Raw genomic sequence first — 25,369 nt, 5'->3', positions numbered from 1 at the left:
CACAACAAGGCTGTGTGCAGTCCTTTACCACTATTGAATGGTACTAGGAGTACACTGACTTGCTCCTATTCTCTAAAGGACCTTGTATTGTGCTCAGAGATTTGAATCTATCACCATGTTTAGAGTAGATGTACATTTAGCTGTATACCCTGAAGAAATTTTACAGAAGTAAAAAAAGCTGGGAATCCTTATGAGACTGATGATCAGTGCACAGGGGAATAGGTCCTTTGGCAGCCATTCAGATGTACAGCGGTCCCTCGTTTATCGCAGGAGTTACGTTCTAAAAATAACCTGTGATAGGTGAAATTGGCGAAGTAACCAGTGTTTACAATTATTATAAATGTTTTAAGGGCGTAAAACCCCTCACTACACACTTTATACACTTTTCTCTGACAGGCACGAACATTTTCACATTTTTCTCTCACGTTTAAACACTCTCAAAGTTCCAAGATTCGTAGAAAAATAAGTTCGGTATTATAGAATGAAACCAAAGATCAAACCCTGTTTTCAGGTCCAGAACATGGGAATAGAGCAGCTGCGAGAGAATTCAACATTAATGAATCAATGGTACGGAAGTAGAGGAAGCAAGGAGAATGAGTTGAGGAAAGTTTGACTTATCTGACTGTTTTGTTTTGTTTAATGCGCCTCATAATCCGGTGTGCCTTATGGTCCGAAAAATACAGTAACTTCTACCTTCCTTTAGCTTTAACTTTTTGTGCTGTGGTTAACATGTTCCTCTGCCTTTTGGGTGTTACTGCAGGTGCCTTTGATGATGCAAAACGTTTCGTCGACATTGTTGTGCTTGTTGGGGAGAAAACTTACAGGCATACAGTGCAGCACTTCAGAGTCACACTGCCAACGATCGAAGATTTATGTAAATTTAACAAGCTGAACACATTCTGTACTGTACAGGAGCCAGGGTATGGAGGAGATTTATTGACAATGGTCTACAGCTGATACAATGTGCTGTGAAAAAAAGAAAGAAAGAAAAGCATGCAAAATTGCACAAAAAAAATCCACGAAACAGCGAGGCTGCGAAAGATGAACCGTGTTATAGCGAGGGACCACTGTACTTCCAAAGTGACCGGTCATTTATTGTATGATCAATGACCACCAGGTGTCACTATTGTGTTACCTAGACAACCAAATGTTCCTGACAACCAGGAATTTCTGTCAATGAGATCCTCAGTACTCCTGTTGAAATGTGCTTGGCAGAGGATTCTGGGTGTTGGACTTCAGTCTGCGGTTAGTTTTTAAAAAAATAATAATTATTATTATTTTTAGCTCAGATGTAGAACACACACAGGCATATATCTTTTGAAATGACATAAAGTTAAAAGAGACAGAATAGGGGTTTTACGTTTCCCTTACTCTGACACTTTGATTTTGATTTGACTCACTGTTTTTTTTCTCATCAGTTAAGCAATGAACAATGTGCCAGTACACATTTTTCATTGCCAAACTTAGATAGCAGATGCCCCTGCTGAACTGCTGTGGATGCTGTGAGGTGGGATTATGGGAGTTGTTGGCTTTGTATTGGTAGGAGAATAACACATAACACATTTATAACAGCTACATTTAGAGAGCACTACAGGACTCACTGTCACTGGACTGGGATGTTATGTCTGGGCTCTCTTTGATCACAACAGGAACCCTGAACGATGGTGAAGACCTTCCCCTATGTTTGAGGCTCAACATGCTAGTGCATGCATGCTTTGTCAGGACCCCTGGTTGTTACATTTTTACAGAACCCCAGAATCCTTTTAACTTTAGGTTTTTAAAGAGTAGGATATCAAACAGGCTCTAATACAGTTCCCTCAATGTCTGAAAAAGACACCATGAGGGACATGAGTCCTGCTTTAGGACTCAATAGGACTCATTAGGTCATCCAACAAAAGGTCTAATAAGTATATGCCATAGTGAGGCATCCCTCTGTCAAAATTCACAAGAGTCACTATTCCTCCTGCAGTTTTCTTGTGCTCAGGGTTAAGGACACATCTGTTGTTTTATGGGCAATAATCTGTGAGTCATGGTGTTCAGAGCATATCTTCTATTTAAAAACTAGGGTAAATAATGTGTTGGCTGCTAACTTCAAGTTCTTTGTTCAAGCATTCCAGTATGAGTACTAGCAAGAAGTATGTAGCTTTTCAGTCCAACAATTACAACTACCCTTTCATTCAACACCAGATCTTGACAAGCTGTACTTTCCATGTTCTGCCTGTCAATGAGATTTGGAAAAAAACCCAAACATTGCATGACTTTTATTAGGTGGCACCACATGAAGAACAAAAGGACATGTTTCTACAGCAGTCAAAGGGAAAATGATTGCAAAAACTGCCACAGACTCAACAATAGAACCTGGAAATTCACTCCATACCATGCACCTCTTGACCCAGATCTTTTTTTTTCACAGTGTCAAAAGATGCTTTCAGTTTTTTATTTGTGAAGCTGTGATATGAAGTGTATAATTAAAAAACAAGAACAACAACAACAACGAAAAAAGTTTAAAAAGTACCTTTCAAAAGTGATATCTGCTTTTTCCTACTTTAAGGTTTTTGTATTGCTTTCTTTCTTAGATACACAATCACTAAACCTGGTGAAGCTGTGGCTCTTTCAAAATGAGAAGTATAATTTTGGTAGCAGTCCATTGTTTGGCAACCAGCACTAAAGTAAATGACAGCAAAATATATTTTGGTTTGGTTACAGGACTCTCAGGTAAGAGCCTTTCAGCCAGGAAACTCACTGCAGCAGCTACTTATATTTTTTTTAAGAATGTCAAACTCAAGATGATGTATATATTTACAATGATATGATGAAAAATGTCCAGTATTATAAAGACAGCTCCAAACAATTTCCCACACTCGGTTCAAACTCAAGTTTAGCATTTGATCACCAGGGTGGTCTGAGGGCTCAACGTCCTCTATAAAGGGCTTTGAGGCAACTGTTGTTGTGATTTGGCACTATATAAATAAAACTCTTTAGCTGCTTTTTTTTGTGGAAACTTTTTTTTTTTAAAGTTTCCACAGAGTCCAAACTCTGTAGAAATAGAGGCAGTGCATTCCACAGTCTGAGTGCAACAGTTTGGAAGAATTGGTCTGCTCAAGTTCTGAAATCTCAAAAAATGGTATGCTTAATGGTGACTCTCCCCTATCACTTAAAGACTTTTTCAACATTCTTCCTTCTTTAATTTCCACCATTTAATCCTCACCTCTGTCTTGACTCACTTCCTTTTCTTGATTGTCAAAGTCATCCTACGATGCTGCCCTGCGACATTCTGTCTAGGTCGTCTTACAGTCTCTTTCAGATTGCACCTTCTGCATAAGATAGTCTACCTTTGTGCACATTCATCCATTCTTTTAAGTTACCCTGTGTTCCTCCCTCTTCTTTAGTATGGGTTCACCACAGCCATTTCCATCTTTTTTGCAAAAAGAATATATAATTCTGTATTTCTCTTGTCAACACAATACCTTAGTGGTCAAAAATCAACAAAAGTTAAAAATGAAAATTAGATTCATTGTGGAACTGTGTCATTTGAGTGTGATATTAAACCACATAGGCAGAATGTGCAACATTCTCCAGTCTTTATATCTATAGTAAAGGCTAGAGATTTGTAAATGCAGTGGAACAATGCAAGTAAGAGTTACTTACATGGCGCTTTTGAAAAATTATTCTTAAGCTGTGAAATGTAACAGATGCACTCCTGGTGATATAGGCTGAGGTCCACCCAATAGGCGGAGTGCAGGGAGCTGCACCACATTAAAACAGTGAAGAGCTGAGTTTATGTTCATTTGCCAAATAGTAAAGAACAAAAATGGTTAACAGTGCTGCAATCCCTGATGGCAAAGTTGGCTCATTTATATAGACTTCTTCTTTATACTACAGTCAGTGTTTATTAGCTGCCTCTTTTTTTAAATTTCTATTGCAGTTGAAAATATGTTCATTCAAACAGTAATTATAACACTGGGTCTTTCTTTCTTTCTGCAGGTCCTCCAATGAGGATTCTGATGATTGGGAAACCTGGTGTTGGGAAGAGTGCCACTGGCAACACCATCCTGGCTAAAACATATTTTAAGTCTAGTGTTAGCTTGGAGTCAGCAACAAAGACCTGTGAGTTTGGAAATGTTCCAGACTGTGAAAGAAGGATCACTGTGGTCTATACACCTGGCTTTCTAGACAGATCTAAAACTGCAGACAGTATAAAGAAAGACATCGCAAAATCCATGCAGATTACCACTCCTGGCCCTCATGTCTTCTTGCTGGTCCTGCAGATTGGTAGGTTTACCAAAGAAGAACAAAATTGTGTGGACACTGTAACAACCCTTTTGGGTTATAGCACCACTAGGGGGGGTTGCCCAACTATTGTAGTAGCTATGGGGGTCTCCTAGTGGGTGTGTGTTGTTAGCGGCAGCCATTCCATGCTGCTCATATTCCATTCTCCAAGAAAACACCTTACTGTTGTGACAAGCTGGCGCTGGCGATACCAATCCCTGCGCATGTAGGCTCGGACGAGTACAGCCGAGGAGACCTGGCTTATAAAGTGTAATGTTGCTGACAGCGAATAAAGGTCTGTTATTGGATTTAACCGACTGGCTTCGAGTTATCCGGCTAACCTCCACACCACATGCCCGCTGGACCTGCTAGCCGCTCCTTACTCGCCAGACAGCTGTTACAACACCCTGGAAAAACTGTTTGCACCAATCACCATGATTGGAAAATTAGTTAACAAATGTGGTAACAGGTTTCATGTGTCTGACAACACTAACTCCATGAACAGAGAACAGATTGCTGAGCTTGTCAATTCGTCAGCGCGGTTAGCGCCGCGCAGCTGCTCGCACAGGGTGAGCCTAACTCGCTAACGGAGATTTGCCGCGTTAATGCGGTTATGGCGTTAATGACATTTTAGCAAGATTAACGCTGACAGCACTGGGGTAACCATCAAAGCATAAATAAAGTGCCATCAGTGAGAGGCTGCAATATTACCCACCCCCGAGAGCCAGAGACCACATGTCTGCATACCTGCTCCAATAGAAGGAAGAGTAACACCTGAGATGGACAGAACAAAGGGCATGAGCTGATATGTGAACTACCAGTAATAAAGATGTTGTAATAAACATTTATAGTTAATACTAGTTAGAACAAGACTTTAAATAACTGACACAACATAATTGCTGGATTAAGTTGAGTTTATTATTATCATTATTTTCCATTTTGTTTTGAATAGATATCAAATAAACTGGATGTATAGAAATTGTTCTATTTAACTCATCAACATTTTGTCTTATGCACGTTATGCTATACCAAAACTTATAAACTAGCTTTCCCAAACATACCCCAATTTTCTGATATACAAAAAAAAAAGAAAAACTGGAGATATTGCCCACCTACTTCCAACCTGTTTTGATCTTTCAATACTGAACATACTGAACAATGACTATCTATAAACGATACTGAAGTCTTTAATTATCTTTTCATCATATTTGATTATTCATACTTATTTCCCTAAGTTGCAAAAAAAATGTAAATATATTTAAAGGCAAATTAAGTATAAGTAATAAGTAATCTTCTAAACTTGAAGATTGGAGTTACAATGACAGAACAGCTATCAAGATAAATACACACAATAATAAATTCATACTGCATCAAAGTATTACACTTGTACCTTCTCCACAAACTGATACATGGAGTTATCAACACGTTCTCACTTCCAAAGCATAACATTTTACACCAGGTGGCAAATCATCAGTATATTGCACTTTCGGCCACCCAACACGTCCCTATATTATGAGTTTGGAAAAATGAGGAAACGTGAGAACTATTTTGAATGAATCTACGCATGTACATTTATTTTACGTAAATCGCTTTGGAAAACACTAACACGCTTAAGGTGGTAGTTAACGTTAGGGATAAGGTTATGGTCAGGGCTGTAGTACACGGCTGGAATGCGTGTTACCGTGGGAGCGTTATTCTATTCAATTTCATCCACAATTTGGTGCGTAGCATAGGAACGCGGAAGGCCACCTTTCCATGGAACACCTCGGGATGTGACAAATCTTTGGTATATTACGCGTCATGAGTGAGAACGGGCTTGGAGTTGATCACTTTTTTTGGGACATTCAGTGCACATCAACCAAAGTTAAAGCTAACACAAACAACACTGTGGAGATGGGTCTTTTTCTGTCAAATTTGGAAACAACTGTTCAACTTTCTTGATGAGTTCCTTGACCTGTTTAGAGTCTTTGGAGGTGTTCTTGAATACATGGTAACGATTGCCACAAGCTTCCAATATTTCCTTGAGGTGACTTTGTGGAACAATGAACTCGTTGAGGTTACATTTAATATTTTCCCCATGTGTAAACAGGACGATTGTTTTTTCTCTGATTCTCCAGCCAAGAAGTTTCTCCAGGTTCTCTAATATTCCTCTTTCGCCCTCTGTGAACCTGCCGAGCTGTATCACAAGTAACACCACACACTGCCCTGGCTGACAGTACAACTTACACTCATTCAGCTGTGCCTCTTGCATGGATTTGTTTTCATGACAGAAGTCCGGGGTGTCAACCAGTCTAATCTGTTTTCCACTCCCAACCTTCATCATTCTGGTCTCACACTTGGTGGTTACTGGTGTTGAGCTTGGATAGGATTTAAATGGGGTTGAATCCTGCTGGCTATTCCCAATTGTCAGGGATGGAAGCATTGGCTGCAGGGAGTTCTCTGCAGCCAGGATTGTGTTTGCTGAAGCGCTCTTTCCAGTCCCACCTTTTCCCAGCAGAACTATGTTAAACACAGCATCTAACGAACTGTGGGCACTGCCACCTGGAAGATGTAAAACAGGAATTGAGTTAATTTCTCAGTTCCCAACTGTTCCTCTATGTGGCATCAGGCATTATGTACACTTTGAAGGTAAGACATCTAATCATTGTTTTACCTTTGTTTTTTTAACTGGATGCATTTATTGTGTCATAACTTCTAAGGTATACTAATATTATGCTCAGGTGCAAAAAAGATTCTTTGTGAGTTGAAGGAGCATAGCGAATAGACACCTGAGGAAACATGTGCAATGAATGCTGTTCATTTAGACATGTTCAGGGATTTTTCAACCGCATGGATAGTCTGTATGTATTTTTATAACCTTTCATAATATTTACACTGAGATGTTTGGAGAGTCTGGGATATGGGGTATGTAATAGATAATCTATTTTCATAATTACTTCTCTTCTGAAACCTGTTAAGATTACTATGAAAACACCTGGTTCTACGAAAAACATACAAAAAATAAATATATAAATAAATATATAAATGAATAAATTAAAATTTTTACCTGACCTGTCTGGCAGTGCAGCAATCAGAATGGATTTACTTTGAGAAGTGAACCATGGCTTTTGCTATAATGGTCCACTAGATAGTCATATTTTATTAGGATTTTTTATTTGGAGTTATTACAGTAACAGTAGACAAGACCAGGGAATGGAAAAGGAACATAAGAAAGACAGCAAAGTTGGGGAGAAAGTTAACAGAGGGATTCTTATATGGAGTGGCATTAATACAACCAGGGAGTGGTGCTGGGGTCATGGTAGAGCTGTTCATCAACGTAGAGCCGGTCCATTGTGATGACAGGAGGGGAGCACGTTTGGATGAACCTGCGTCTGAATGAACAAGAAACTGTTCTTGATGTTGTGATGACCTTCTGTCAAGATTAGTAGGAAAAAAGGGAAAACGAAGCAGTGGATGATAACTGATCAAATGTAAAACTCAGTTGACCAGATAGGGATGAAGCTGAAGAGGGCAGACTGAGCCAGGCAGAAGAGTGAAGAGAGAAAAAACTGATATGATATGATAATATTTAAGGAGTATGATTTGGATAGCTAGCTACTGACACTGTGGATACAACATAGAATTAGTATACCTGCAAGGCTTTTAACACACAAAGAGCCCTGATCGTCAATTCTCTCCCTGATACACAGGATATCATTGTAGATCAAATAGAGAAAATGAAAATAGCTGATGGAGGAGACTAAACACTTGATGTCTACAGTGTAGCTTTGCCTGAAAAGGTTTGGCCAGCCAAAAACCAGAAATTTTACCTGAAATTAATAATAATTAAAAAAAAAATCAACTATAATGGCGTAATTATAGCGGTAATCATTTAGCATTTTCTAAGATTATTCTAATATTTAATAAATGAATAAATAAATAAATAAATAAATAAATAAATAAATAAATAAATAAATAAATAAATAACAGAAGAATCTGCATTCTAATATATACTTACCTGTTCTCTGAAGGTCATTGTAAGAATGGAAGTCATTTCTGAAAAGATAACAGTAATCACTATGACTGTACACAAAAATATAAATACCAGCTTATCTCAAAATTAGAGTATGGAAATTTTTTTTACCTTTTGCATTTTACCTTTCCGAGGATAGTAGGTGGGTCCAGGTACGTACGTTCTTTTAGAGCAGAGCTACAGATTAAAAATGCCCAAGGGGAAGCGGTCAAAAGTCTGGCTGTACTTCACAGCACAAGATGCAAACTCAGCAGCCTGCAACAAGTGCTTTAAGGTGATACTGTGCAAAGGAGGTAACTCCTCGAATCTGATGAAACACCTGGCGACACATAGCATTTTGTTAAAAGCTGAGAAATGCGCCGTATTTGATAACTTGTTGTGAGACCTCACACCGTGCACATCTACTGCGGGTGGGTTGCCTGTTATTGGACCCGGAGTTAGCAACATTCCCCAAAAACCCAAAGAGTAGAGTCCTGGCCCCTAGCCCTGCCAGTGTAGCAGAAATGATGACAGATGATGATGGCAGCAGCAGCCGTTCTTCTCTGCGTGAGTAGCTTAATGTTGTTCGTGTATAATTTACGTTGAGTAGGCTAACCACGTTATTAAATTAATGCATGTGAGGTGAACTAGCAAACATCATCATAGCTACATGCGGCTGTCTTCTTGTTTGATGGCAGATACTCCCTTCACCCTGGCCAAAAAGGCTAAAATTACCAAAGAAAAAGTGGAAAACAGCTAAACATGAGAGGCTTTTGGACAAATCTTGTATTTTTTCCATTGATTAAGCACTGCTTCCAGCTAAGAGTGATACCAAAAATCCCCTATAGTCTAACATTGTTATCTTTTTACAAAAAAAACAGCTGAACATGAGAGGTTTTTGGACCAATTTTGTGTTCTCCGTTCTTTAAGCACCGTTTAAGCACCGGCACCGTTTCAAAAGTACACAGCAAATTCAAAAGTGTTAACTGTTTTGGTGTTAATAGTCTTCTTGCAAAAGTAGAATTAATTTTACTCTAAGCAGAGTCACATTCTTTTAATGTAACTCTGAGGTGTAAAATGATAGTAGTTAAAATCAAGTGTTAAAAATGAGTGTTTCTATTTCAAATCTGGAGGTGTTACAATGGAAACATTAACTCTTGACCTCTTAACTCTGAACTCCTAGAGGGGCTATGACACCAACAGAGTAAATTCACAGACTCCGCCCCCAGCACCATAGGCTCCAATCGAAGCCGACGTGAAGCCGTTTCAGAACATTTTGCTCTACATATTTGAGTCAGTGTTGCCAACTTAACGACTTTGTCGCTATATTCAGTGAGTTCACAAGGTTTAAAACTACTTATAAACACACACACAGTAACTCCACCAGAGTGCCAATCTTGGGTCACTTTTGCCAGTCCAGGCCCGGATAAAGGAGCAAGGTTGGAATTGTGACATTAAAACACAATAATTGCTAAAAGAAATTGAATTTCCCTCGGGATGAATAAAGTATTCTGATTCTGATTTGTAGTTCTAAATAAATTCTAAATTCATTTAAGACGTTTTTTACTCAGTCTATGTCTCTTCCACGATGCTATTTCTCTCTCCAACAGCGTAGGTTACAATTAGATTAGCATGACCAATTATGCAAATTAGGTGATGACGTCATTTAGCGACTTCTAGCGACTTTTAGGACAGCCAATAGCGATTTTCCTTACTGAGGAGCTGGCAACACTGATTTGAGTTGTTTGCCATGCTTGGTAAGTCATTTTTTCAAAGATTGTTTCAATTATTATTATTATCTTTTACTTCTGTGGCTCTTTGGAGTCGAGACAAAGCTGTGTGAAAGGCATTAGCCATGTTGCTCGGTGATAGCATAATATTCTGTTTTAGCTAGCTGAAAGGTATTGTTTGCGGGCAAATACGACAGCCTTGAAAAAAAGCTTGCATGTGAATTTTCAGTCAAACCTTTGGTCAAATACACCTAAAACATTTAGTTCAGTATTACCTGTTGCCTGTGTCTTTGTCTTTTGGGAAAATACTTTACACAAATAATGGCTCAAAGAGGATTCCTTTTTTTTTTTTTTTTTTTTTTTTTTACTGTGCAGCAATTGTTTACTGGATTATTTGTGCCATTAATTAGTGTCAACTAATTTTTATTCAATCTCCACATAGGATATGCTTGTGAAGATGGAATATGGGGGAGAGCAGAAGTGCGTTGAAGTTCCACAAAGTGATGAATGAAGGACATGCATATTGTATTGAAGAAATAAGTGATGTTATTTGCATTTACCAGCTCACCTATGTAATTCAAATTCAAATTCAAATTTTTATTTGTCACGTACACAGTCATACACAGTACGATATGTAGTGAAATGCTTGGACAACTGCTCGTGACCTAAAGAAAACAAAAAAGGAAAAGGCTATGAATAAGATAGGAAATAAATATGAAAAATTAAAAAGGGTAAATTTAACTAGGAAGGAATAAAATATAAATTAAGGTTAAAAATGAAATAACTGTACAACACAAATTAGAATGAAGGGTAAATTTAACTGGGAAGAATAAGATAAAATATATAAATTAAAGTTGAAAATAAAATAACTGTACAACAAAATACACAATATAGAACTATATAAGAATGTATGAAGAAATCTAAATATAAATAAATATATACACAATAACAGCAACTGTACAAGTATTAACCGGAAATGAAGAATATAGTGACCAGTGTTTTGCAAAACCAAAGTCCAGAAAGTCCAGTGTGTGTGTAAGAACTGTATGTGTGGGTCAGTACTGTGTGGTGGTGTGATTGAGAGACCGTATCGCCTGCGGGAAGAAGCTCCTCCTCAGTCTCTCTGTGTTGGTCTTCAGGGAGCGGAATCGCTTTCCTGACCTCAGCAGAGAGAACAGTCTGTTGTTGGGATGGCTGAGGTCCTTCACGATCTTCCTGGCCTTGGTCCAGCACCGCCTGCTGTAGATTGAGTGCAGGTCAGGGAGCTCGGAGCGGATGGTGCGCTCAGCTGACCGCACAACCCTCTCTAGAGCTCGTCTGTCCTGCATGGTGCTGTTCCCGAACCAGGTTAAGATGTTTCCCGCCAGGATGCTCTCTATGGTGCACGAGTAAAAGTTCCTGAGCACCTTGGAGGGCAGTTGGAAGTCTCTCAAGCGTCTGAGGTGGTAGAGACGCTGTCGGGCCTTTTTCACCACAGTGTTGATGTGACAGGACCATGACAGGTCCTGCGTGATGTGAACTCCGAGGTATTTGAAGCTGTCCACTCTCTCCACTGGGCACTCGTTGATGACGGGGGTCTGGTAGTTCCTCTCCTGCTTAGTGCTGAAGTCCACTATCAGCTCCTTTGTCTTACTGACGTTTAGAAGGAGGTTGTTCCTCTGGCACCAGTTCTCCAGATTCCTAATCTCCTTCAGGTAGGCCGTCTCGTTGTTATCAGAGATCAGGCCCACCACGACGGTGTCGTCAGCAAACTTGATGATGGTGGTGGAGCTGGTAGTGGCCACACAGTCATATGTGTACAAAGAGTACAGCAGGGGGCTCAGAACACACCCCTGGGGGGCTCCAGTGCTGAGAGTGGTGGAGGCTGAGACATGTCCGCCCATCCTTACTGCCTGTGGTCTGCCAGTTAGGAAGTTGGAGATCCACTGACACATAGATGAGCTGAGTCCCAGATGCTCCAGCTTGGTGGTGAGTGTGGAGGGAATTATGGTGTTAAATGCAGAGCTGTAGTCTATGAAGAGCATTTTAACATAATTCCCCCTTCTAGTGTCCAAGTGAGTGAGTGATGTGTGGAGGAGATGAGAGATGGCATCGTCTGTGGAACGATTTGGACGGTAAGCGAACTGTAGTGGGTCCAGTGTGTCTGGTAGTGAAGAAATGATGAAGTCTCTGACCAGGCGTTCAAAGCACTTCATCACTACTGAGGTGAGGGCTACAGGGCGATAGTCATTGAGAGAAGCAGGGTGGGGTTTCTTCGGGACAGGAACAATGATGGACTCTTTGAAGCATGTGGGGATCACCGACTGAGATAAAGAGATGTTGAATATCTCAGTGAACACAGGAGCTAGCTGGTATGCGCAGTCTCTGAGGATACGACCTGGGATGCCGTCTGGTCCTGCTGCTTTCCTGGTGTTCACTCTCTTGAAGGCTCTCCTTACTTCATGCTCGGAGATGACGAGCACGTTTCCGGTGCTGGCAGTATCTTCCTGTCTGCAGCCGTTAGCGCCGCTAACACTAGCATTGTTGGAGACCTTAGCTGCAGCCTCGAAGCGAGCATAGAAAGTGTTCAGCTCGTCTGCCAGAGTCACGGCCGCGTTCGTCATACCGGTTGTTGGTGCTTTATAGTCCGTTATTGTCCTTAGGCTCCTAGAGTCACTCTGTTGGAGTTGTGACTCTAGTTTCCTCCCGTAGCGCTGCTTCGCCTCTTTCACCGCCCTCCGCACGTTATATGACGCGGCTTTGTACGGGTCCATGTCCCCCGTCATGAGTCCCGTGTTGTAGGCAGCGGTGCGGGATCTCAGAGCGTCGCGGATGGTTTTATCCACCCACGGCTTCTGGTTGGGAAACGTTGTGATAGTCTTTGTCTCCACAGTATCATCCGCTAGTTTCCCGATGAATCCCACAACCGCTTCCGTAAACACGTTGACGTCATCGTCGGAGCTGTTTCTGAACATGCCCCAGTCTGCGTCATCGAGTGCGTCCTGTAACGCGGCCACCGATTGATCCGTCCAGCGCGCGACCTTCCTCTGAACCGGAACTTCCTGTTTCAGCCTTTGTTTGTATTTTGGCATGAGGAAGATGGCGGCGTGATCAGATTTGCCAAACGGGGGGCGGGATTGTGCCTTGTAGCCATCCTTGACCGTAGTGTAGCAGTGGTCCAGTGTCCTTTCACCCCTGGTGGGGCAGGTGATGTGTTGATAAAAGTTCGGCGCTGCGCGTTTGAGGTTGGCGCTATTAAAGTCCCCCGTCACAATAAGCGCAGCGTCCCGGTGTTGTGTCTGGTGCTGTGTGAGTGCCTCATGCAGCTCACATAAGGCGGTGACCGTGTCCGCTTGTGGTGGAATATAAACGGCACTTACAATGACCGATGTAAATTCCCGAGGTAGATAAAAAGGACGACACATGATGGACAGTAGTTCCAGATTTGGTGTGCAGGAGCGTGTGAGAGGAACAACGTTCGCACTGTTGCACCAGTTGTTGTTCACCATTAAACACACGCCGCCTCCCCTTGACTTCCCCGAGTCCCGTGTCCTGTCCATGCGGTGAACCGAGAAGAACTCGGCCGGCTGGATGGCGTGGTCCGGCACCGCTGGGTTCAGCCATGTCTCGGTGAAGCAGAGGAGATTGCAGTCCCGAATGTCTCTCTGGAACTTTATCCTGGCCCTGAGGTCGTCAAGCTTGTTCTCCAGTGACTGGACGTTGGCGAGCAGGATGCTAGGCAGAGGTGTGCGGTGTGCACGAGCTCTCAGCCTGTTCCTGACGCCGGCTCGCTTCCCTCTAGGCCGCCGCCGCTTCCCTTTGTTCTCCCTCGAGATCTCACTCGGCCAGCTCGGATCCGGAGTTAAAAACTTCGAATTGTACATTGTATACCAATAGAAACAAGAGTGTCACTGTCATACCTAATGTACCCAATGGTGATGATTTTGCCGATTTAGAAACGCTGAAAACTAACTTAAAAAGCAAAGACAAAGAAAAAGTGGTCGGAGCAGTCGTGACGGCAGCCGACCTCACCGGCGCCATCTTATATTCCATGTCAGACCTTTTGATAAACAAAATTCTAATGAAAGTGAGAACATGTATACTGTTACATCTTTCAGAAAATGTTTTGAAATTGTGGTGCACAGTTCAGAATAAATGTTTTTCAAAAACCATTGCATCTTTTTAGTAAATGTTTATTTCCAACATAAATTTCTAGAAGTTCAGAACAGTAAAATTCCTGCTTTTTAGAATGAATTAGAAGATAACTCTTACGTAGTTAAACTAAAATACTCTTTGAGAGTTAATATATAAACTCTTAACACCAAGTGTTAAATTATCAACTCCAGACAGATTTGGTGTTTAACACTAAATCAGAGTTAACGTACCAACTCTCCAAAAAGAGTTAAACACTCTCTGGTGTGGACCCATATATACACTTTAAAGGATGATCGGGCAGAGAGAAATGAGTGGCCCATGGGCATCATCACGAAAGCCTTTCCAGGGAAGGACGGTCTGGTCCGGAGAGTCGAAGTGGAGGTCGTTAAAGATGGAAATAGAAGAGGATTCTCTCGTCCCATTACAGAAGTAGTTCTGCTTCTTTCTCCAAAGTCTGACTCTGCCAATTGATGTGGGCTCTTAAAGACCCCAAGCGGGGCGTGTTATGCCCCCAGAAATGTGTTCTTTGTGTTCTCTTTATCTCGCTATCGTAGCTTAGAGCGGTGTGTGTATTTTCGTAACCATGACAACACGAGAGCAGTTTACGCTGAGAGTCAGGAAGTGAATCTACTGTGTGACTCGGGATATTAGCGTGTGGGCTCATTCAACCGCCAGCTCCGCCGTTACAGGATTAATCCTTTTCTCTTCGCTAAGGCATAGTCTGTGAGTATAATTCATTTTGTACAATTAAGCGGTGAAGCGTTTTGAACCGTTGTCTGTTATTCGGTTAGCTTTATTGTGTCTCATATAAGCTATGCGGCTAGGCTGTCAAGCTGTGATAATTAGCCAGATGCTTTGAGCTTATTGCATCTATAATACATTTCATATATTTCATTGTATTGTGTTTACAGTATATTTCATTGTATTGTGTTTACAGTTTCACAAAAGTGCCCAGTAAAAACTTCTGGAATCCAATCGTCTGAGTCCTGGAGATTTTCTTGGGAGTGTTTAAGCTGAATGGAAACTTAGCCCATTACATGTATTGTCATGACTTTTACCACATATAGACCTGTCGTGGTTTAAACAGCTATAATAAACTTTTCTATTTTCTTGTTTATGTTTAGGGGAGCAGCTGTTTTACTGGCGCTACAAAGGCACAGACAAAACCATAAAGACAACGGTAGTCTGTGGGGCTGATGAGGCAAACACAATTTTTTCAGATTTTCATGCCAGTCCTACTGGGGCCCATTGCGGGTAAACAAAAACAAGAGAAGCCATTTCAAAGCGGTTCTACTGGCCAGGGATGTCAGTCGACATCAATAATTGGGTGGGTACTCCAAAACAAACTCTATGTAATTCGACTACAGCTAAATTATTTTAAGAGGAACACAGCAATGTTTCTGTATCTCTCAAAATAAGTTATGTAAACCTTGATCATCAACTATTGGGTTTGTTATTGAATTGCTTTTATTTTTGATTAGGTTTCACAGTGCGCACTTTGCCAGGCAAGTGCTCCAACAATTAAAAAACCAGCAGAATACATTCCGATAAAGGTTAGTCATCGACCATAGCAAATAATCACATTTAATCACACAATGTTTTCATTGCTTAGAAACCTACTGATTATATACTTAAAAAAATTATAACAGTAGACTAGCATTCTGTGTAATTTCAGTATTATTAACTTAACTATGATTTTCTTTTTAAGGTCTCTCAGCCATTTGAACTGGTTGGGATGGACCTCATTGGAATACTTACTGAAACCAACAATGGACATCAATACATATGTGTTTTTATTGATTATTTTACAAAATGGCCACAAGCATACCCTTTAAAGTCAAAATCAGCCGGGGAAGTGACAAACTGTCTCATAAAATTCGTCCACCAGTTCGAAGCCCTGAAAAGGATTCTTACTGACCAAGGCAAAGAATTTGTCAATTCTGTAAGTACTTTAGTCTTTGGCAAAAATATGTGAACTCATATTTGAATAATTTTTTGAAAATGGTTAATTTTCTGGTCTTTATAAATCTATTGTTGAGATATTAGTATGACAGCTGTTTATTTAAATTCTTATTGTAATGTGCTTATAGCCAGTGTATATAACTTTCTTTTGCAGCTCAACAAAAGGGTTTGTGGACTGTTAAAAATTAAAAGAAGCCTCTGCTCCCCCTATCACCCTCAAACGAATGGGCTGGTGGAGAAAATGAATGGCACCATCCAGAGGTAAATTCTTGGAGTACATGTTATACATTTATGGGGGTTCCCTTCAAACAAAACATTAATGCATGACATTAAACTATTAAAAAATGTAAATGATCTTTCATATGAATGTCTTCTATGTGCTTTCATTGTCAGAGCCCTGTGTAAAGTTGTTGGCAACCAACCACAAATGTGGGATGAGTACCTGGATGCTGTAATGTTTGGACTCAGAACTAAAAAACAAGTGACCACCAAATACTCGCCTTACTACCTAATGTTCGGCAGAGAGGCTCGCTATCCTTCCGAAATCCCAGAAGAGTTCATGGTATGTCTTTTTGTCTGTGACAAACTACACGGAAATCCCACACAACGAAACTTTTTTAGTTTTTGAGGCGCAGGCAGATCAGTTTCAATGGATGCTATGTCACCGCCATAAAAGGACAACAACACTGAATATTTCTATGGATTGTTCCACCCCTCAATAACAGTTTTCTTCACGTCCAATCAATCCCAGGATACACTGAAGCTTTGCCAGAAATACATTGTGTCTTAAAACCTTACCAAAGACACTTAATGTAAATTTTCACTGTATTTCTCAGTTCTTTTATGTATTATCTGTGTATCTTACACAAATTATAGTAATAATAGACATGTCTTTTGATTCAAAGGTTGATGAGACTGTAGAAGACATTGTGGGGCAGGAGGAGGTGTCGGAAGACATTCAAAAGCATCAAAAACTGTTGGAACTGGTGAAGGACAACGTGGTCAAAGCTCAGGAAAAAACAAAGGGCAAAATAAAAATGATGAAGAGAGATGTCGTCTTCAAAGTTGGTGACAAAGTTTTAAGAGCTAACATAAGAAGCCAGCAGAGGAAATGGGGGAAACTTGAAGCAAACTTTTTAGGCCCTTACATTATTACAGCAATCCAAGGTAAAAGTGCAGATCTTCAGGATTCCAATGGGACAATCATTCCAAAAGTAAATATTGACCAACTAAAGTTAAGCAAAGACAGCATGCCAAGAGTGCCACACCGGGGTTTAAAGAAAACAGCAGCCACATTACTAACAGCACAACCAGGTCCAGCAGCACCAGCATCTGCTCTAGCTTCACAGGCTACAGCAGCACCAGTGGCGGTAGCACCAGCACCTCCTCCTAGAGCTACACAGGCTACAGCACCAATGGCATCACTTACATCACTACCAGTTCAAACTAAACATCCATTTCCAGTTCCACAAGGTATACCAATAACGGTATCAGAACCAGAGTCAGGAGCAACAGCACAGAAAGACAACGAACCACCAGAACCAGCCACAAGTGCTACAGCACCAGAACACGCTACAGCTCTACAAACCGAATCCAAAACAGCAGCCGACCCAGCCTCAAAGACCATAACAGCAGACCAGGCCTCACAGACCACAACGGCAGCAGACCCAGCCTCACAAACCACAACAGCAGACCCAGCCTCACAAACCACAACAGCAGACCAGGCCTCACAGACCACAACGGCAGACCCGACCACAACAGCAGACCCAGCCTCACAGACCACAACAGCAGCAGACCCAGCCTCACAAACCACAACAGCAGACCCGACCACAACTGCAGACCCAGCCTCACAAACCACAACAGCAGACCCAGCCTCACAGACCACAGCTCCAAATGCTACAACCACACAAGCCTCAGCTCCACAGATTACAGCCCAGCAATCTACAGCACAAACCATAGAACCAACAGTTGCAGAGAAATGTAAATAAATATAATATATTTTTTATTTTTTTAAAAAGGACTTTTGTTCCTATGACAGTGTTTGTTTCAGTACTCTGTAGATCATGGCATAGGAAATTTTACACCTTTAAAAAGATTTTGTTAGGTATATTTCCTAACAGAATATTTAAATTTAACAATATGTTAATGCTTTAAAAAAACATTCATGGGGCAAAACATTATAGAAAACTTGAAAAAGGATGTAAGCCACATGTGTAAAATTACACAAATGAAAAAGTGAGTCCTTCAAAACTGTGAATCTTTCTTTTGTTGTTGTGTAACCCAGAATGTTCATGATTGATATTGTACATCTGATGTACACTAAGAGTGAAAAGTTTGGACACACCTTCATTTTAATGTTGCTTCTTAATTTCCTTGTCTATTTTGTAGATTCATTGTTGATTAGAACTCGAGGCATCAAAACTATGAATGGACACATATGGAGCACTAACCCTAACACAAATGATGTAGTAAACCAAAAAGTATGAAAGAACCAAAAATATATTTTATATATTAGATTCTTCAAATTAGCCACCCTTTGCTTTGATCACTGCTTTGCACACTCTAGGCCTTCTGTCAGTGAGCTTCATGGGGTAGTCACCTAAGATGATTGTCACTGCATGAAAAGCATGAACACACAGAAAAACACTGAATGGGAAGGTGTGTCCCAAATTTTGACTAGTAGTGTATGTTCTTCATTTTCTTCTTTTCCAAAATTGCTGTCATATATGCTGCTAGTGACATAGAATGCCCACTACAAGAAGTATATTAATGTTGTGATGATGACTGCCTGCCAGCAACAGTTCGAAAGATCAAATACTCTTTAAGACGCTGCTTTTAACAGCCCAAAAATTGACACTCTATTTTACAGATAATAAAACTAGTTTTGGAGGAGAAAAATAACATTTTTCCAGAAAAGATTATGTAATAGTAAAGGCCACAGGTGCAAGCCTTGAGCCTGAGTATTTTAAAATATAGTCATGTAGCTGCAACTAAACATAATTTTAAAAAATTGTTGTAATAGGTGTTTCTGCTGGAAAAAAGATATGATAGGGGGCAAGAGCATTTCTATTGTTATGTATTTAAATTTATTTTCTTTTATTAATATGAATTTATTTAAATTTCTTTGTAGAACATTGTAAGTGTAACTTTACCCCCAAATAAAAGCAAATTTAAGTTCTCCTTTTTTTTTACAAAATACAATGTTAAACCATGTGTCCATTTTATCAGCGTCTTAAAAGTATTTACCCTGAAACACGTCTTTTGTCAGACAACTACATAAGAAATTATGCATTTGAAAATTTGATTTACATTTAGTCCTGCTGACTTATTTCTTTTTCTCATTACTTTTTGTAGATATAATGGATGCCTGGGCTGGAAAGAGTCCTCACATTCTACTCTCCAGAATTGGTGCTTACAAATTATTCTACTGGGATATCCAACAAATTGGTCCAGACATGGAGTTGGAAAGTGAGGTACAGTGATCTTTACTGACAACAATGCAACTATCAGTGTTTTATTCATTGACAACAGTTAACAAATGTTTACATTTTGTATTCGCAGTCTATTAATGCATATCTTGAGATCATGGTGAGACAATGCAATCGTCATAATTCAGCAAAAGCAGCATTCATTGATTCATTTTCAATGACTGCCATTTGGAAGAGAAAGGCTCCAAGACTCAAGGTAGGTATCTCTAGAAAGAATCTTGTGTGTATTGTTTAAGTACCTCTGATCATATCCACATCCAGATTTAGATTGGATAACAGCTTATGCAGAAAGAATAAATTGAGACTGGGGTTAGTAGATGTGGATAGTTTATTAGACTTGACAGTTCTCTTTTGTTCTCTGCTTGTCTGGTTTCCTCCTCTTTTTGTACACACTCCAATCAATGCTTGATTTGAGATTTTCAAACATTTGGGCTAATATCTCTTTTGAAATCATCAACACTGCTTCATCTCTTTAATAGGTACCTTTTTATTATCAAGTGATTCTTACGTCACTGTTAAAGAGGCTTAAGAAAGCATTAAACATTATTCTGCAGATGGTAAAAGGATCGCATTGAAAATGATTGAAAATGAACTCCATGTCCAAAAAAAATCCTTAGAAAGACCTTTATTAGTCTTGGAGGAAGTAATGTGCAAAACCACTTATAAAAAATATAAGATAGTCCAGCTTCTTGCACAGGTTAAAGAAATGAGGGGTCATGGCTGTCGCACAGTACTTTATAAGTGGATGATATATAATATATCATAAATTGCTTTAATAAAAAAGGACTCTAAACAACATGTTATTGCATTTCTTTCTGAAGTGAATATTTTTATTGTTTTGTTTCAATTTAAGATCAAACCCATGGAGCATGAAGTCATTCTGGGAATTGTAAATGAACATCATCACTGGACATTAGTGGTAAAAAAATAATTGCATTTACAATATTCATCAAATCAGTTTTATAAGACAAATGCATGGCATGCAGATAATCTTAACTCTTGAATTATTACATGTAATTCTCCACATAATTTTACTGTAGGTCATTTACTAACAAGAAAAGAAGTCACTGTATCTTGATCCACTCGGAGAAACTAAACAAGGTATCCAAAATTGTTTGGAATCAACAAGGTAAGGATAAATGTTGAAATTTATTTTGACCCTTTATTAAACGCTTTGTTGCTGTTGTTATTTATGTGTTTATTATGACAATTATAAGTATGATGTCAATCAAAAAAAATTTAAAAAAAAATTGGCACTCAAAATTAAAAAAATAGCAGCAACAGGTTTGAATTTTTGTGTTGGCCTTCTGATATTGTGGTGTTATGGGTTAATTTTGCCTTTAAAGAGAAGTCTCCCCATGTTTCAATGTTTATTTGAGGACATGATGTCTGTATGAGATGATGTTTTTACATTAGAAAATATAGCATGGGGAGAATAATGTTTAGTAGTTGCATAAAGTGTTGCGGAGGTTTAGCACTAAAACATCAGACAAATGTCTTAAATAATTTCACATAGGTTATACATGTGTGAATTTCATCTTTGCTCCTCCTCCACATCTCTTCAAAGTGTACTGTGTAAGTGATTGATTTCTATATCATGGGCGGAAACGGGAAAAAAAGCAGAAGTAATTGTCCACGGAAATGCGTTGTAGACTTTTAAAAAGTAATGATTTTAACAAAACAGTGTGGTCAGTTCTTAACTTGATGTTCAACAGACACTTAAGCTCTCCATACTGTTCACCTTCTTGTGTCACCAAAATTTTAAAACATGTTATTTGTTTTTATTGTACTTGTCTTTCATTCATGCGAAAAAAAGGATGCAACGTCTCAAGATGGACTTGTGACACAGTCAAACACCCAAAACAAGTGGACGCTACCTCATGTGGAGTCTTTGCATTGAAAGTACGAGTCTTAACCGTAATACATACATATATACGAGAATATTGGAAATGTTGTGTTGTAATAAATGTTAATGACAGGAAAAGGAATATAAGATAATTACACAATAAAAGAAAGAACTTGATTCACAGGAAACAAATTACTATAAAATAACATTTACAATATTAGCCTATTTAGTCATCTTCGAATCTCTTTTTCAGTTTGCTGAAAAGATCTTGCGAAAAGAGTCAATAGACTTTCTGTCTACAAAAAAGGCCATAAACACACACAGGCTGCAAATTGCCACCACTCTTCTCCTAGAGACAGGTAACTCATTTTCCACCATTCAATGTTCTCACATCATGAATATTTTCATCATGATGGCTGTAGAAACAAACCATATAGTTGTTTGAATGAAGTAATAAGTGCAGTAGGTAGTATACTCTATGTGCTATTTTTTCACTTTTTAAAACAGATGACTTGACAAACATCTGTCATTTCTGCGGGGAAAAAGAGCATGAAACTGACAACAAATGGGTAATGACATCAAGAAAGACTGCTAAATGTTATGATCAATTCCCATAAATGAAATTTTAACATTGGGATTTGTAATTATTTATTTTTTTACAGATTCAGTGTGAGATGTGTTTGCGGTGGTTCCACCAGCTCTGCGTGAAAAGCCCACCACCAGAAGATGTGTTTATTTGTCTTGCTTGTACATAGTTGACACTAAAGGTCCACAGCTAGTGTTCTTATGGCACACATTGTCGAGAACACATATCTACATATATAGATGTAGATGTTAAATTAAAAAGTCTAAAAAACCAAATGGTCTCCAAAGTTACTGTAGTTATTAGTTATACTGTTATTTATTTTGCAAATAAACTCTTTCGTGATAGCAACGCCAAGGTGCATTATTGATGGGGGGGGCACACATTTTGGCAGCCGATGCCACACAGCCTGATAAAATCTGCATCCCTCCATAACTTTTGCTGTGAATGAGACATGGTCTCCAAAGTTACTGTACTTATTGGTTATACTGTGACTTATTTGGCAAATATACCCTTTGTGATGGCAAAGGCAATATGGATTACAGATGGGGGGGGGGCACACATTTTGGCAGCCGATGCCACACAGCCTGATAAAATCTGTATCCCTCCATAACTTTTGCTGTGAATGAGACATCTTCTCCAAAGTTACTGTACTTATTGGTTATACTGTGACCTATTTGGCAAATATACCCTTTGTGATGGCAAAGGCAATATGGATTACAGATGGGGGGGGCACACATTTTGGCAGCCGATGCCACACAGCCTGATAAAATCTGTATCCCTCCATAACTTTTGCTGTGAATAAGACATCTTCTCCAAAGTTACTGTACTTATTGGTTATACTGTGACCTATTTGGCAAATAAACTCATTCGTGATAGCATCGCTACAAAGTGTAAACTGAGTGTAAATTCACTGGAGAGCGACGTGTTTCCATGATCGCATCTGGTTTTACAGTATTATAGTATCAAAGTCTTTTTCTAGACAAAGTATTCCCAGCAGGTTATTTCAGTGTACATTATAAGGTAAACTGTCTTCCACACGGCACATTACAATATCCATCCATTCGCTTCCGCTTATCCTTTTCAGGGTCGCGGGGGGCGCTGGAGCCTATCCCAGCTGTCATAGGGCAAAAGGCGGGGTACACCCTGGACAGGTCGCCAGTCTGTCGCAGGGCCAACACACAGGGACAGACAACCATTCACACTCGCATTCACACCTAGTGACAATTTGTATTATCCAATTAACCTATCCCCACAAGGTGCATGTCTTTGGACTGTGGGAGGAAGCCGGAGTACCCGGAGGGAACCCACGCAAACACGGGGAGAACATGCAAACTCCACACAGAAAGACCCCGGCCTGATGGTGGAATTGAACTCAGGACCTTCTTGCTGTGCGGCAACAGTGCTAACCACCATGCCACCGTGCTACACGAAACTAATATTAAATTCATCGAGTCTGCTGTTTTCCAGCTTTTACTCTTTATCGCGTCGACTGCAGATCAGTGACAAGTAGCGTACAGAACGGAGCTGGGCAAGTGGCTCCTCCTACTTTGCGCGCTCCCGTGAATGGGGAAACAATTTTTGACGGGGGTAACTACCGGCTTCTTCCCGTCAGATGCGTGGAGGCAAGCCAGGTGACAGAGCTGTTGCAGGTGTGTATTGGCAAACATTTGCTTTTCCCGTTTTAATGCATTTTTTAACACCAACTAACTTATGCAACTTAGATGCTGATTACTGTGAGCCAGAGCCATAGTGTTGTTGTGCACTGAACAGAACGGAATTGGTGAGTTTGAACTTTTAATTTACTGTTTGTATTGCTACCAGCTGACGCTAATTGGCTGCTGCCGGTGTTGTGCCAAAAAGTGATTGTCTGCCAAAAACTGATTTCCAGTGTTTCTGTGTATTTTTTATGTGTAATATTTTTACGTATGTTCGTAAATAGACTTCGGTGAACAGGGGATACAAAGGGGTTACATAAAGAATTAAAAAAATTATGTTTTTTAAGTATCTTTACAACTTGTACTTACATTATAACCAATCCGGTCCTTTATCCCCACTTAAAATATTTTTACAGAACTATTGTAATATTTGCTGCCATTTCTGCTGTCCTGTTGGGCAACTTACTCTTACAAAATACATTTTTAATGTTAATGAGATTTTTTTTACTGCATAAATAAAGGTTATATAAAAGTCGCTGCCAAAAACTGATTGCGGCTTGTATCTTGTTACACGAATGTTGTTTGTGGCTCAAGATGACTTTATGTCATCCATAAGGGATGCATTTGACATATGTTTAACATATTATAGCCCAACAAGTTACTTATAACACTTTAAATATGAGCAATCGCTTTTTGGCAAATACCGGAAATCAGTTTTTGGCACAACACCTGTCCAAACAATTTGGTTTTGATTTTGATTTGACCAATATTTGTTGAATAAAAAATGTTGTGACGCTACATATCATGTATGTATGTATATAGCAGTTGAAATGTTTCAGTTAAATTATTGGTTAGATATATTATATTTAACCAATATATTGTTTATTTATTTATAAATTGTGTAAACAGGAACAAGAATAACTTAATGTATTTAGCTTAATTGGCTGACATTTTTGTATTATTCTTGTGATTTCTTATTGGCCTTGTTTATTTAATGCAGGCCAGGTGAACCTTTTTTGGGGTATGAAAAAGGGTGGCGAGCCAATGAACGGCTAGGAGCAGGACTCATTCTGCAATTGAAGCTTCCACTGGTTGGGTAGGAAGCTATCAAAGACGACGCTCTGTCCCCATTTTCCAAATACACTGATTTCCGCAATCATACACACCATTCCCCTCATTTATGGACAATAGCGCTTGGACATCTCTCATGGACATTCAGATAGAACTCATGGACTTCAGTTTGGATCAGTGGATTTGATGTTAATATGTGTTATTTATGGGGAACTGTTTTTTTTTTTTTTTTGTTTTTTTTTTTTTGAGAATCTGTATTGCTTGGTATAAGCCAGAAGAATTTGCTTAGTTGTCTTTGTGCACCCCCACTGGGTTTTTGATTAATTGAATAGCTGCAGCAGGAGTGATTATTTAAGTTTTCCTTTTCTTTTCTTATTTTTCTTTGGGGTTTGGTTAAATACATGGTACCTGCAAAAGCATTTTTGTGTTGTGTGTATTTATTAATTACTGCCCATCAGCTCCAGTAGCATTCCTAAATGTTCTGATTAATAATAACCATAATATTTCACTCAATACCTAGCCTGTATTAATTCATTAGCGCTTGATCAGTGTTACATAAAGTTTTGGTATGTTTGTCTGTAAAGTGGGCTACAGTACTAGTAGGTGAAACAGAAGACTTAGTTTGTGTTGCCTGAAC

At 39.5% G+C, this 25,369-nt stretch overlaps 1 protein-coding gene and 1 pseudogene across 1 annotated transcript; one reads left to right on the top strand and one right to left on the bottom strand.

The window, feature by feature from the left end:
- Nucleotides 1-6,139: 6,139 nt before the first annotated feature.
- Nucleotides 6,140-8,300, bottom strand: LOC146570458 (GTPase IMAP family member 9-like). The gene is made up of 3 exons (XM_085281182.1): nucleotides 8,267-8,300; nucleotides 7,545-7,640; nucleotides 6,140-6,810 (listed from the first exon to the last, which is right to left on the bottom strand). The coding sequence occupies exons 2-3, from the start codon at nucleotides 7,579-7,581 to the stop codon at nucleotides 6,140-6,142; spliced, it is 708 nt and encodes a 235-aa protein (XP_085137308.1). The 5' UTR covers nucleotides 7,582-7,640; nucleotides 8,267-8,300.
- An 8,266-nt stretch (nucleotides 8,301-16,566) lies between these two features.
- LOC146570457 (uncharacterized) lies at nucleotides 16,567-22,179 on the top strand (annotated as a pseudogene).
- The last annotated feature ends 3,190 nt before the right edge of the window (nucleotides 22,180-25,369 follow it).

Source organism: Mchenga conophoros, linkage group LG7 (genome assembly GCF_057382185.1).
Source record: "Mchenga conophoros isolate Kocher_MC1m ecotype Shallow Benthic linkage group LG7, M_conophoros_male_GT1.1, whole genome shotgun sequence".
Taxonomy (NCBI): domain Eukaryota; kingdom Metazoa; phylum Chordata; class Actinopteri; order Cichliformes; family Cichlidae; genus Mchenga; species Mchenga conophoros.
This window is presented reverse-complemented; position numbering and strand designations above follow the sequence as displayed.